This window comes from Elaeis guineensis, chromosome 10, assembly GCF_000442705.2.
Source record: "Elaeis guineensis isolate ETL-2024a chromosome 10, EG11, whole genome shotgun sequence".
Taxonomy (NCBI): Eukaryota; Viridiplantae; Streptophyta; class Magnoliopsida; order Arecales; family Arecaceae; genus Elaeis; species Elaeis guineensis.
Genome location: NC_026002.2, coordinates 256,719 through 269,939, shown reverse-complemented (window position 1 = coordinate 269,939; position 13,221 = coordinate 256,719). Strand labels below are relative to the sequence as shown.

General features: G+C 40.6%; 1 protein-coding gene across 3 annotated transcripts; it reads right to left on the bottom strand.

Annotated features, from left to right (window-relative positions):
• Positions 1-3,815: 3,815 nt before the first annotated feature.
• On the bottom strand, positions 3,816-5,488 carry LOC140852118 (uncharacterized). Of its 3 annotated transcripts, none has more exons than XM_073245022.1 (5): positions 5,314-5,486; positions 4,798-5,108; positions 4,514-4,672; positions 4,151-4,348; positions 3,816-3,989 (listed from the first exon to the last, which is right to left on the bottom strand). In XM_073245022.1, exons 1-4 carry the CDS (start codon positions 5,327-5,329, stop codon positions 4,196-4,198), a joined length of 639 nt encoding a protein of 212 aa, XP_073101123.1. In that variant the 5' UTR covers positions 5,330-5,486; the 3' UTR covers positions 3,816-3,989; positions 4,151-4,195. The 3 variants fall into 3 exon arrangements, with proteins under 3 accessions (XP_073101123.1, XP_073101122.1, XP_073101125.1); XM_073245021.1 differs by having other exon boundaries at positions 4,151-4,369; positions 5,314-5,484; XM_073245024.1 differs by lacking the exon at positions 3,816-3,989 and having other exon boundaries at positions 4,206-4,355; positions 5,314-5,488.
• Between the last annotated feature and the right edge of the window lie 7,733 nt (positions 5,489-13,221).

Below are 13,221 nucleotides of genomic sequence, written 5' to 3'. Positions count from 1 at the left end.
CAGGGGGTTTCTTGGCTTTGTTTAGGACTCCTAATCCCTCTCTAATCATGTTGTTTAAGCCTTTAAAAAGGCCTGAGACGAACAGAGAAGGTATGCTCGGGTTTCTCGCCGTACGAAGGCCGTACGAACCGAGAAAAGAGAGAGAGGGGCGAGAGCGCTGTGAGAGAGGAGCAGGAGGCTCCTGGACAGCGGTCGCCAGGCTCTTCAGGGGTTCAGGGGGGTCTCCAAGAGAGAGAGAGCTTTTGTGAGGGAAACTTTATGTGAGAGAGAATTGGGTGTACAAGGGTTGAGGGTGAGGTCTCCTCTTGTAAAATTTTCTTTTCATAGTGAAGTTTGCATGCCCCGTGGAGGCAAGCCCTTTTGTGGCTGATCCACGTATTTTGATTGTTTTTTCTTCTGTTTTGTTTCTTCTTTCTTCCTGCTGCATCGCGTGGTACTGAAAGGATCTTGGGAGGTGGTGTCCTGGCCAGACATCCACCCAACAAGTGGTATCAGAGCAAAGCGGTACAAGGACGCAGATTGCAGTGGTGGTGAGCAAGACTGAAGATGGAGAAAACAGGAACAATCAAGATGGAGATCAACAAGTTCGATGGTAAGAGCAATTTCTCCTTGTGGCAGGCAAGGGTGAAGGACGTGCTCATCCAACAGGGGTTGATCGATACTCTCTTGTGCGATGAAAAGCCGACCACCATGGAGGTGCGGGATTGGAAACGGCTATAGATGCAGGCGGTGAGTACCATCCGCATGTACCTGACGGATGAGGTGGTGATCCATGTGCTGAGCGAGACTTCCCCGACGGTGTTGTGGTCGAAGCTCGAGGAGTTGTACATGGCGAAGTCTCTCACTAACACTCTTTTCCTCTGGAGGCAGTTTTATCAACTGCGGATGACTGAGGGACAGAGCGTGTAGGAGCATCTGAGCCACTTCCAGAAGATCCTCACCGACCTTCTCAGCGTTGGCGAGAACGTTGAGGAGAAGACCAGGGCGCTGGTTTTGCTGCCGTCGCTTCCTTCTTCGTACGAGTCCTTGGTGACTGCTCTTCTAGTGGGGAAGAGCACTATCAAGATGGACGAGGTCACCGCGGCGATACTCCAGAACGAGGTTCTCAGGAGGGAGAACCCAGCTCGAGCTCAGGTGTCGATAGCTCAGCTTTGATGACTTCTGGAGGTGCAGGAGGCGGTAAACGGAGCGACAGGAGATCGCAACGAGGGCGGTCTAAATCCAGGAGGGACTTGAGCAAAACCAGGTGTTACCGGTGTGAGGAGTTGGGGCATCTATCCAGAGATTGCCCTCAACTGAAAAATCAGACGGTGGCTGCTGTAGCGACGGCCGGCAGTGATTTAGATGGAGATGTCTTTGAGATATCTGACGAGGTATCTACTTCTTCCCAGCAGTGGATATTAGATTCTGCATGCCCCTATCATGTGTGTTACAGAAAGGAGCAGTTTGACTCCCTGGAGAACAGTGAGAGCACTGTATATCTGCCGGATTGATCGAGCTGTGCGATCAGAGGCATTGGGACGGTCAGCTGGAGGACACATGACGGTGCAGTGAGGAGATTGGGGGAGGTCCGATACATACCCGATTTTAGGCAGAATCTTATCTCACTTAGCAGACTGGATTCGAGAGGCTACAAGATGGTAGCTGGTGGAGGAATCCTGAGGGTGCTACGCGGCGATAGGATTGTGCTGGAGGGGAAGAAGGGGAGCAGAGGACATTATTACTTGGCAGGGAGCCCAGTGCTAGGTGGAGCATCGGGAGTCAGGTGGAGTCCAGAGCGAGGTGGAGCTCCAGGAGGCGGATCGGGCACGAGACAGGAGACTCGGGAGGATGAGAGGCGACGTCGCAAGGTAAGATTCCTATTGCCGCAGGATGATGCCCCGAGCAGGTCTCAGGTCAGGAGGAGCACAGCATACGACGGAGATGGGATCGAGCAGCCTGGCTCGACTCCCATGTTTGCCCATCCATGATCAGCAGGCGATTGCCCCAGGGCATGGGGGCGAGGAGATCCAGAAGCTCTCGAAGTTTGGAGGAGGCCGAATATCAAGTCGAGGTGGAGATTGTTAGGATTTGATGCCTCGAGATTCAGCCCATATTGAGCCCACAGTGAGATTCACGGCGAAAAACGGAGTCCAACGAGATCAAGATCACCTGAAATGGAGCTCGGATGGAGGAGATACGAGCTTTTGAAGTCGGCATGAGAATCGAGGCGGTGGAGGACCGCCGGCGACCCGCGGCGGGCGGCAGCGGCGCGGCCGCAGGCGGCGGCGCGCGGGACGCGCGTCCCAGGCCCGCGTGGGACGCGGGACCCAGGCCCGTGCGGGACGCGCGATCCAGGCCCAGGCCCGCGCGGGACGCGCGACCCAGGCCTACTGGCCCCTTGCCCCGGTCCACCGTGGTCCGGGTGGTCCACGGCGCGGTCTGTGGACCGCGTGGGCATTTCTCACGTGTTTCTCACAGTCCACGGCACTATTCCGTGGATCGGAGTGTGATCTAAGGGCCGAGGAGGCTCCCGATCTTGATCCGACGGTCAGGGGGTTTCTTGGCTTTGTTTAGGACTCCTAATCCCTCTCTAATCATGTTTTAAGCTCTGTTTAAGCCTTTAAAAAGGCCTGAGACGAACAGAGAAGGTGTGCTCGGGTTTCTCGCCGTACGAAGGCCGTACGAACCGAGAAAAGAGAGAGAGGGGCGAGAGCGCTGTGAGAGAGGAGCAGGAGGCTCCTGGACAGCGATCGCCAGGCTTTTCAGGGGTTCAGGGGGGTCTCCAAAAGATAGAGAGCTTTTGTGAGGGGAACTTTATGTGAGAGAGAATTGGGTGTACAAGGGTTGAGGGTGAGGTCTCCTCTTGTAAAATTTTCTTTTCATAGTGAAGTTTGCATGCTCCGTGGAGGCGAGCCCTTTTATGGCTGATCCACGTATTTTGATTGTTTTTTCTTCTGTTTTGTTTCTTCTTTCTTCCTGCTGCATCGCGTGGTACTGAAAGGATCTTGGGAGGTGGTGTCCTGGCCAGACATCCACCCAATAGAAAGGATGGAGGATTAGCCCTGGTTGCCTGTTGTGTGGTTGTCGCTTGGAGTTTGTTTCCTACCTCTTAATCGGATGCCCTTTAGTTAGAGCAGTGTGGGGTCCCATCCTATTTTGTCTGAGTGCTAGGAGCTTGCCTCTTAATCTTTTGAGCTTTTGGACCTCATGGAGGAAAAAGCATGTGAGAACTCATATATATATATATATATATATATTTGTAACCCCCAAAAAAAAAAAGGAAGATGTGATCAGCTTTTTATGGCTCGCACATTTGGCATGAAAGGAGCGGTCGGATTTTTTCTCAAAGGAAGACCTCTGCCTCCTCTGTGCAGTTCAGGGCACTCCATTCCTTCTCAATGTGGGGTAATCTTTGCTCAGACAGCTCCTTTGATAGCCATAAGGTGGGCTCCGACTTGTTGTCTTCACTCCCTATGTAATTTCGGTCCATGTAATCATCCCTGATTTTCTTCCACCTATTATCCTCTCCTCTGTATCTTGTTGTTTGTAAATCTAATTTAATAAATTACGAGAAAGAATCATTCTTCCCCAAGCTTCTTCCAAAAAAAAAAAAAAAACTTAATAGACTTAGTGAACCTTCCGGTACGCAAAATTGATTTCCCACGAAAAGATAGCCATTCATGAGCATATAATCACCATTTTTCCCATCATTCAACTCTTTCAAAACTTCAGAGAAGGAAGGATGAGCTGCATGGTGTTCCAGTAAGAGATTAAAGCCAATAAACTCATAAGAAAGAGTGGTACTTAACAAGCTGTATTTATGGCTCAAAGCATCAGCTAACTTGTCAGAAGAACTTTATTTATGATTCAAGACAAAATAAACAGGAGGCACATTCTACATTTCGAAGATACAACTTACTAAGAAAGTCTAACCAACACATTAAATGACTCCAAAGACTCTTAATTAACCTTCCCTTGACTTCAGTCAGTGGTTGGTTCATATGACCCTGCATCAAGAGGCAAACAGTCACAGAGGTTAGCACCAAAAATGAAGCAGGGGACCATCTCTTGCCCCCCCAGGAAAAAATCGCCACTACTAGTTCCAGGAAACATGTCATCATTAGCTAGAAAAACTTATGAGAACAAGGGTTAAGAGCCTTGATCATACCTGGCCTTAAAAGCCTTAAGGTTATCGAAAGGTTTATTCGTTCAGTCATATACCGTCTCGTGGCAAATGCACAGACCTTGGCATGGACCGCTGAGGGCTTGAATTCTTATCCACATCCATGCGATTCCCATCTAAATCACCTTTTGTGCCTGCATTCTTTGAGAGTTGGAGTTGCTTATCTGATTGGCTGGCCTGAATCTTGGTGCTTGACATAAAAACCTTCCAAAATTAAAAAAAAAATATATATATATAATAAAATAAAAAAAAATATGATTTGTTTTCTGTTTTTTAAGATCAAGGAATGCAGAATGTCTTATAAACAATGCAACAAATCACAGTAATTTTTCTTTTTTTTTTTGTCACCTGAGGACTTTCGTCGACTTTCAAATTCAGGATTTTCTCAATAATCTTTGACAAAGATGCAGCATTTGACATGGGAGACTGATGGCTTGAACACTTGTCTGAACTGTTCTTGGATGCTTGGCATGCGTTACTCTTTTTGCTCAGCGAAGCAACATATGACTGCAAGTGAGTCGCACAAATTAAAATAAATAAATAGAAAAATGAATTTCTAAAAAAATACAAAGAAAAGGAGGAATGGGAAATGTCTTACAGACTGAACGTGTAAACAATCAATTCTGTCTCACCTGAAGACGTTTTACTATATCATCCTTCGTCTTCTCATCAGAGGCAGACTTGTAGCTTCTGAGTAGATCGATTACTGTCTTGTCTTGAATTATCCATCGACGTCCATCTGACTCGTCGACAATATGAAGCTCCTCTGTTTCAGTGGAGCTTCCATCTAACTTGGGCGCCTTATGCGCTCCAGATTTCACTCCAGGTTTCACTTCAGGAACGGGCAAGGGTGTTGCTGGACGCTTAACAGTGGCTTCCTCATCAGGTCCCGTGAGAATTCTGTTGCCAGGACTAACGGGATCTCCGCGAAGGTTGGGTTTTTCTGATATATAGAAGCAATACATTTCTTAATATGAATTTAATGGTGTAGGAGTATGAAATGATAAAATGAACGAGAATACTTGATATATATATATATTGTGCAATATTGATTCTTGGAATTATAACGTTAGAAGGAATTCATAAGAAGTTTAAACTTGGAGAGCTCATTTGGCCTGATCAACAGGCATCAACTCCACTCCACTAACCTTTCCGGTGTGCCATGCCGAGCTCGATCTCCCACCAATATCGATGGTGCACTGCCAATACATATATCAGTCTCTATCCACTCTCCCGTCCCTCTCCCCTGGGGAGAGGGAGAATCCTCTTCCCCGGGGGAGAGACAGGCGTTCCCCTCCCCCCTCCCTGAGGGGAGGGAAGAATTTTTGGTCACGAGTAGGACAAAGTATCTGTCAACCTCAACTTTAAAAAAAAAAAAATAAATGATACAACAAAAGTATATAAAGTCAAAGAGGATGGTCCCACTATCGTGAAATGGATCGCTCGCTGTCGTCAGATGGATCAAAATAGGTTTTATGGCCCAATGGTTCAGATTTCTTCTGAATTATATCAAGATTCGCCATTCATACGGTGAAACCCATCAACCAACCGATCTTAGGATATCCGTGCTTCGATTGAAGGTGGTGAACCAAGATATCTGCTCTTTGGCCTGCGGTGGTAAACCAAGATATCTGTGTTTTAGTCTGTAATGACGAACTAGAGTGTCATGATTTGGTCCATGACTGCAATCCAAGATATTACGATTCAGTCCATGACTAGCAGTCCACATCATGTATATCTAAACTTCTTCTTTTTTTTATGATCTCACGTCGAATTATTGCAATTAATTGTTCAGTAACATAGGTCTGCATGCTTGATTTATGATGATGATACGATCATACAGTTAATTAACAGAAATATACAATAAATCAGATCTCATATAATCACAAATTTTTCTATTTATTTATTTGAAATCAGGATAACAACTTATATAATTAACTCAGATCATATTATAAGTCATAAATGTTACTTACCATGCACATATCAACCAAATTTGTGCTAGATCATTTTATTAGGATTCTTTGAGACCTAATTAACCCAAAATAAGTAAATAACAAACAAATCCAATTAAAGCTATGATCATAATTCCAAAATAATTCTAAAGTTTTCTATAAATTTCAAATTTCAAATTTTCTTATTCATAGTTTCTACAATGGAACTGGCTATCACTACAATATCACTCCTCTTTTCTTTCTTTCTTCCTATATTATTTACTTTCTTTTGATTCCATCATAGGAAATCCCTATAACCCTATAACTCCATTACATAGGATTTCGACACGTTTATTAGTCTCTACAATAGTTACTTTTTTTTCCAATTTCAGAAAAGGAAGAAATAGGATAGACTAGTGGTGGGAAGAAACTATTAGGGAGTTGGAAGAAAAACTAAAAATTTTCCTTCCCTCTAAGATTTTTTAAAAGTTTTGTTATGATTTAATCCCACATTGGAAAGAAACAACCTCTTCTTGATGCTTATCTACCTTCTTCCTTGTCCACCTCTGCTTGGTCAAGGAGGGAAGTAGATTTTACACTACACACATGTATGCTATCTCGCTCAGCTCACACATGCACACCATGCCGCACATGATGATATGATGATTTTATTTTTTTTATTATTCCAATTTTTTATCACTTTATTTCAAAAAACATCACTAATTATTTTAAATCATCGCTGCCATAACGGTCAAAGCGATGTTTATTTTGATTAGATGAATGTATCTCTCTTTGATCGAACATATTCCATCATGGTCAACTGGTCAAAGCATCTTTGTGTTCATGTCTTTTCCTAACCTGTATAAGATTTCAAGTTCGGATAGCATGGGGCATTGGAAAAAGCAGCAATCGTATCCCTTTTCTGAAGTCATCTCTCTTTCCTGCTTTATCTTTTTAGTATTTAAACACTCTTTCACTTTTGTTTAATTTGCTAAATTTTGAAAATTTATCAATTCTTTTCATAATCGTGCTCCAAGAGGATATTTTAATCATATCTTAGGATAAAATTTCTGATAAATATTAAGACAAGAGTTGAAAATTTATCTTAAGATAATGATCACATGCTTTTAGATTTTCTCCTTCATCTGCATCGTAATTTAACAAGCTAATCCAACCAGATTCTTAGTAAGTCAAATTTTTTTATCTTATCTTTATCATATTATTTAAATAAATCTGAAATTTATCAAAACTATAATTTAAACACTTCTCTGTTTGATAAAACTCTCAAAAATTCCTCTAACAGAAATAAGGTAAGGGCCATGCTTTGTTTCAATAGATTATGCCCTCCCAGTCTTCCTTCATCTTCATCTTTATTTTTTTTTCCTTTACTTTTCTACTCTTATTCCATATAAACACGTGGAAAATAGGAGTCGGCCCTCCACCTGGCCATCACTTGTGGCACAGCCGCCGGCTGCTAGCCACCTTGGGAAAGGAGATGACAGCACCCTAAGCCAAACTCCTTTGTAAAGTTCTTTCAAGAAAAAGAAATCAAAGAGAAGGGGACAAAAGGCTTTCCTAGTGTGAGGAGGAAAAGGAGACTATTGAAAAGCCTCAAATGTGATGGAAGGAGAGGGACTAAATGCGTAGGAGGAGAGGGATCTGATCATGGGAGGGAGAAGAGGCAAAAGAGGGAGATAGAGAGCATAGGATTGACAGAGCGAGAAAATATAAGTGAGAGAAAGAGAGAGAAAGAACGAGATAGAGAGTGAGGGAGCACCGGTTGCGATGTGGGAGAAATAGCGGAGCATGATGGAGACCGGTGGGTCAAGATGGGGAAGAATGAAGAATGGGTTCTTCTTCTTCTTCTTCTTCTTCTTTCTCATTCAATTTTTTCTTCCTTTCGCACGAGAACGTTGCTTTTCTTGCCTTCCGAAGCGAGGCACGTGGTGCCTCCGCAATTTCTCTCCCCATGCGATGGCTCCGCTTTAAAGCATGCCTCGTGGGGCTCTGGGCCAATCATTGGTGCGGGTTTCACATCCATCGATCCTCCTTAAATCTTATCCAATGAAATAAGGCTTGATACAGAAGTTACAATAAGTATAATTCGTACATTTCAATTTTCTACCCTAGTGAGAGAAGTGGTAGTAGAATCAACCATGATTATTCACCTATCGAATCACAAAAATAAAAATCTATTTTCTTGCATTAGCTCACAATAAATTTCTACATACAGACCTACGAATTATCAATCTCAAATTTATGACTCTGATATCATGCAGATTGATATAATTTTAGATGTCGATGAAATACATTATTGAGAATCTACAACATGCACTTATTAGTTTAAACAATAATAGTTAAAAAATAAAAAAATTAAAAAAATAAAATCTAAATAATGAGTTTGGCAACTTCTCATATATTTACCGAAAAAAAATGTCCCCTCCTCTCTCCAACTAAAAGGTGTAACGTCACCGTCACAAACTCTAATACATAGAGCCTAGGCTCAAGTTAACCAACATAGACCTATATATTTATCAAAAAAAAAAAAAAAAAAAAAACATAGACCAGAACTAAAAGAGAGAGAACTATTTTAAAGATCAAAAACCTATGTCATTGTGGAGTTGGAGTTTGTGATGACTCGAACAACAGATGCTAGGGGGTTGTAGAGTGCCGTCGTATGTGATTGCTATATTAAAAAGCTATTTGTTAGTACCTCTAAATTCCATTACGATTGGATGCTAGGAATGCAAGCGCCTCCGTCAAGGAATGCCAATAAAGCAACTACAGTCTTTTTTTGCCCCTTTTTTTTTTTGTGTGTGAAAGATAAACTGAACCAGTAAGCTACAAAGTCAGAAAATGTTTTGGGTTTGTACAAGGATGATGTTCTCTCGAGGCAGGTTGCTTTTAACTTTATAACATTGCGTGATCAGAGAAATATTCAATTTAATAGTCATTAATTTGATAGTTTAAAAATCTTGTGATCTAATTGAGGAGGAGGAACTTTTACAACCGACTCAACTTGAATCTTTCAAAAAAAAATAAAAAAAATAAAAAAATTATAAAAGTAGAGCTTAAGTCTTATTTTTTTCATCGATTCTTCACAATTTATGATATATATAGTTTCTATTTATAATAGTAAGATTTGCCTATATAAAATTCAGATCGGATTTCTATTTTTAGTTTCTAGAAGGCATATGTTTGCACAATTTGGGTTAAATTTTTTTTCTTAATTCTATTTGGACTAGATAAAAAAAAATTGATTTATAAATAATCATTAACAATACTAAAATTTTATAATAGGTAGATTTTGATTTGTACATCAACTCTGTCTTCTTTCAGTCTATCTAATTCTCATAAGATTGAAAAATAATTTCTAATCAAAATCTTTTTTGAAAAGAACCATACCCCAATTCTAAGGATAATTCTGCCCCTACCAACACTCAACAAGTCCTCTATTGTCCCTTGCATGTCCTCTATACCGACTTAGATTAAATCATCTTTGTAGTAGATAGGTTGATAAGGGTGCCTTGATACAACTATAAGTTTGCTCCATTATGACTCCAGTATCATGTGTTGGAAATATAAAAATAGGAAAGGCAAAATTCAATCCGATCTGTCAATCCAATCTGCATTCGACTCACCTTAAAAAGATTTGAATTTGGATTAAACGGATTCAGATTATAAACGGATCGACCTGTTTAATTTGTTTAATAATCGGATCGGATTAAGGTTTCAGACAGTTGATCCATTTAACCCGTTTAATAAATGGGTTAGGTCGGATCGGATTGTAACCCATAAACCTACTGCCCACTAAATATAAAAGCTAAAATCCTTAAGGAAAATTGAAACTTTTCGGCATTCGCTCGTTCGCTCTGCGGCTCTACCTCTCTGGTATCTGCTCTTTTATTTTTCCTTCCATCCCCAACTTCTAGATCTAAAGTTTCCTCCTTCACTCCTCCACTTCTCCTTCGACCGATGCTTCCTCCCAATGGTGGTTGGGGCTCCTCTATTCTTCCTTTGATGGTTGGTGCTTGCAGTTTCCTTTCCAATGATGGTCGGATAAACTGTGAAGCCCCTCCCCTCCCGTGGTTTCCTCTGGTTTCCTCCTTCAATGACGGTCCTCCTTCGTCGCCAGTCCTTGAGGGCTTGTGCTGCTTGGCATCTTAGCGGCTTGGCCTCTCGAGATTTGGCCATCTAGCAGTTTTTTCCTTTTTCTCTTTTGGTGGTTGTTTGGTTGCTGCTTTCTTTCCCAATGACCGTCGCTGAGGGATATTGGCCGTTTAAGATCTAGATTTTTTTTCCCTTTTGACCTTTTTTCCTTCCATACTTCCTTAATCTTCCTCAAGGTATACTTTTCTTAATCCTTAATTTAGGGTTTTTAAATTTTTAAATTTATTTTTTTCATTATTATCTGCATGTGTAGTGATTATGCTTTGAAAATTCGATCGGCTTGCTTTATATGTGAAGGTTAGATGTATGTATACCATGCTTCAGTTACTAGGATGTGGGAAAGAGTTAATACCTTGACAGATTTGTGGTGTGATTAATGTTTTGGTATTATTGTTTATTCTGTCACTTTCTGTGTATCATAAAAAGCAGGTTCAATCTATCATGATAGTGCTCATTTTAGCTTGTAGCTGCTTTCTAATGTTTTGTCCATTTTCCTTCGTTGTTTTTATTGTTGTGGTTGTTGTTTGTTTATGTTGATATGAGAATTGGATTTTCATCTATAATTTGATGTTTAAATATTCAGCAGTGTAGATTAGAAATAAAATGGTTACTATTTTTATATTTTATATTTTTTTGTATTCTCAAATTTTTATCATGCTCGTAGGTTACTATTTTGTATTTTTTTGATTTTTGTTTTTTATATTGATTGTCAAAATGTGCACAATGGCCTATGTGCACTGTGGAGGTTTGCTTTAAGGTTTGTATATGGAGGCTATGATGATTTTGGGATATCTTTTTGCTGATTCAATTATTTCGAGCAGCAATAATTTTGGACGGCTTTTTTTTACAGATAACCGATTGTTGTTGTTTTGATTTAGTTGTAGATTAAATACTAAATCTGAGCTTCTTCTTCCCTTCTTTGATGTTCTAAGTATTTTTATCATTTAGTTCACCTTTGTTATTCTTAAAAAATTGAATTCATCTTAATCTTTATTTTTTCCAATAGAAATCATAGCATACAATAATAAACAGGTTAAATGGGTTAGGTTGGGTCGGTTAAATAGGTTATTCATCTAATAAACAAGTTAAACGATAAACAGATTAAACGGGTTGGGTCGGATCGATTAAATGGATTAAACGGGTCGGATTGGATAACCTGTTTATTAAATGGGTCTGCTTCAGATTTGAAAATCTGATCTGTTTAATAAACAGGTCGGATTCAGTTTTGATGTTTTATGATCTGACCTGTATTTGACTTGATCCGTTTACGACCGATCCGACCCGATTGCCACTTCTGGATAAAAACAATATCTCTACACAAAGAAGTAAGGCTACATGTATTTGACCTTCCCCAAATCCTACAATGGCATGAGACTTATGCACTAGGATTCTTGGTAGTGGATGGGTTAGCCCTTTATGGCTTGGTCATCTTCTTCTCAGAGCTTCCTTGTTCCAAAACCTGGGCCTCTTAATTCCTGTAGCAATAATCCGCGGCCCATAGAGTGATCGTCTTACAAATAAATACCTAATCAAAGCTCCAACCAGAATCATCGAGTGCCCCTTTATCACCATCCTTGTTCACTTCTATAGACATGGGAGATGAAATAGAAAACTCGCGACTTATAGCATTTTCTTTCTTAATGATAACATAGTTCTCTAGGCTAAGGAGTTGATATTCATCACACAGGCACCACTATGGAAGGATGAGGATGACTATCTTCTTTATGACGGAATCTAAAACTAAAACAAACAATAAGGATGCTTTCATAGGTGATTGCTAACAGAAAATCTCCTCTTGCCTTTAAGCGATCTCCATGGTTTGAGAGGCTCAGCAAGATGTATTTAATCAAGCATAGACCACTTCAACTGATTGGTGAAATCATCCATAAACATTGGTTTGCTTGCTATCGAGGTTAGGAGCCTTGTCGATTTGCCCACCATTGAGGCTACTACCCTCCAACGATCCATGATGAATGAGGTCTTGCCACTTTCTGCCATCCATACATTGAGATCGAATGAGGGAGAGGTGCCTGGTGAGAGTAGGAAATAAGAAAGGAGCGGGAAAGGAAAAAACTGATGGGTTCTTACTAGAGGTCCTGAGTGCTAATGGTGGTTAGCTAGTATCTGGTCATTGGCCATTCTTCGGCTACACCTGCATCGAAGAGGAGGATCAAAGATGACAAGGAGGAATTGTGGGATAGTGGAACAGCTCAATTTGGGATCGTCTCTCTTTTAGTACATTTTTTGAAAAAACTAGCCAGTATGCTCGAATCGAGAGCAGTTTGAATGAGTTGGCAATTCAACCACGAGTTTAAATACTATTATAAAACTAGTTTGATTTTTATGTGAATCCGATCTTAGAGGGTCATTTGGATTGGATGACTAGACTAGTTGAGGGTCCAATCAGTTCTACCAACCGGTCCAGTCTGCTTCCAAAGCATCGGTTGGAAGCAGGATATTTTTTTTGTTTATTGAATCTAATTTTTTTTTTAAATTTTTTACATAATTTCTATATAAAGTAAAATTTTAGTGCTCCTTGAAACTTTACTAGTTAAACCCTGCACCTAGCTAATAGATATTCTAGATTCGAGTCTTGGATGGTGAATTCCGAAATATTTTGATTTAAATAGTTATATATTGATAAATCTTCCTCGATTTTTAAATAAAAAATTATAGCATATTTTTATCATATTATTTGTGAATTTTTTTACTATAAAATGTTTGAAAGATTTTTTTTTTTTTTTTCCTTTTTCATTTATCTTTCACTGAATCGCCTTTCGTCGGGAGGGTATCAAATTATGAGCTGAACGATTCAAGATGTGCCCGAGAGGATTAGGGAACCCGCAGGAAGCAACGGTCCCTTGCCATGATCATGTACTCTTTTTCCAGTGGGACCACCTTTTAGTGAAGGCTCCTCCGTGACAACTCTGCCCCTCTCCGTGGGGAGAGGAAAAG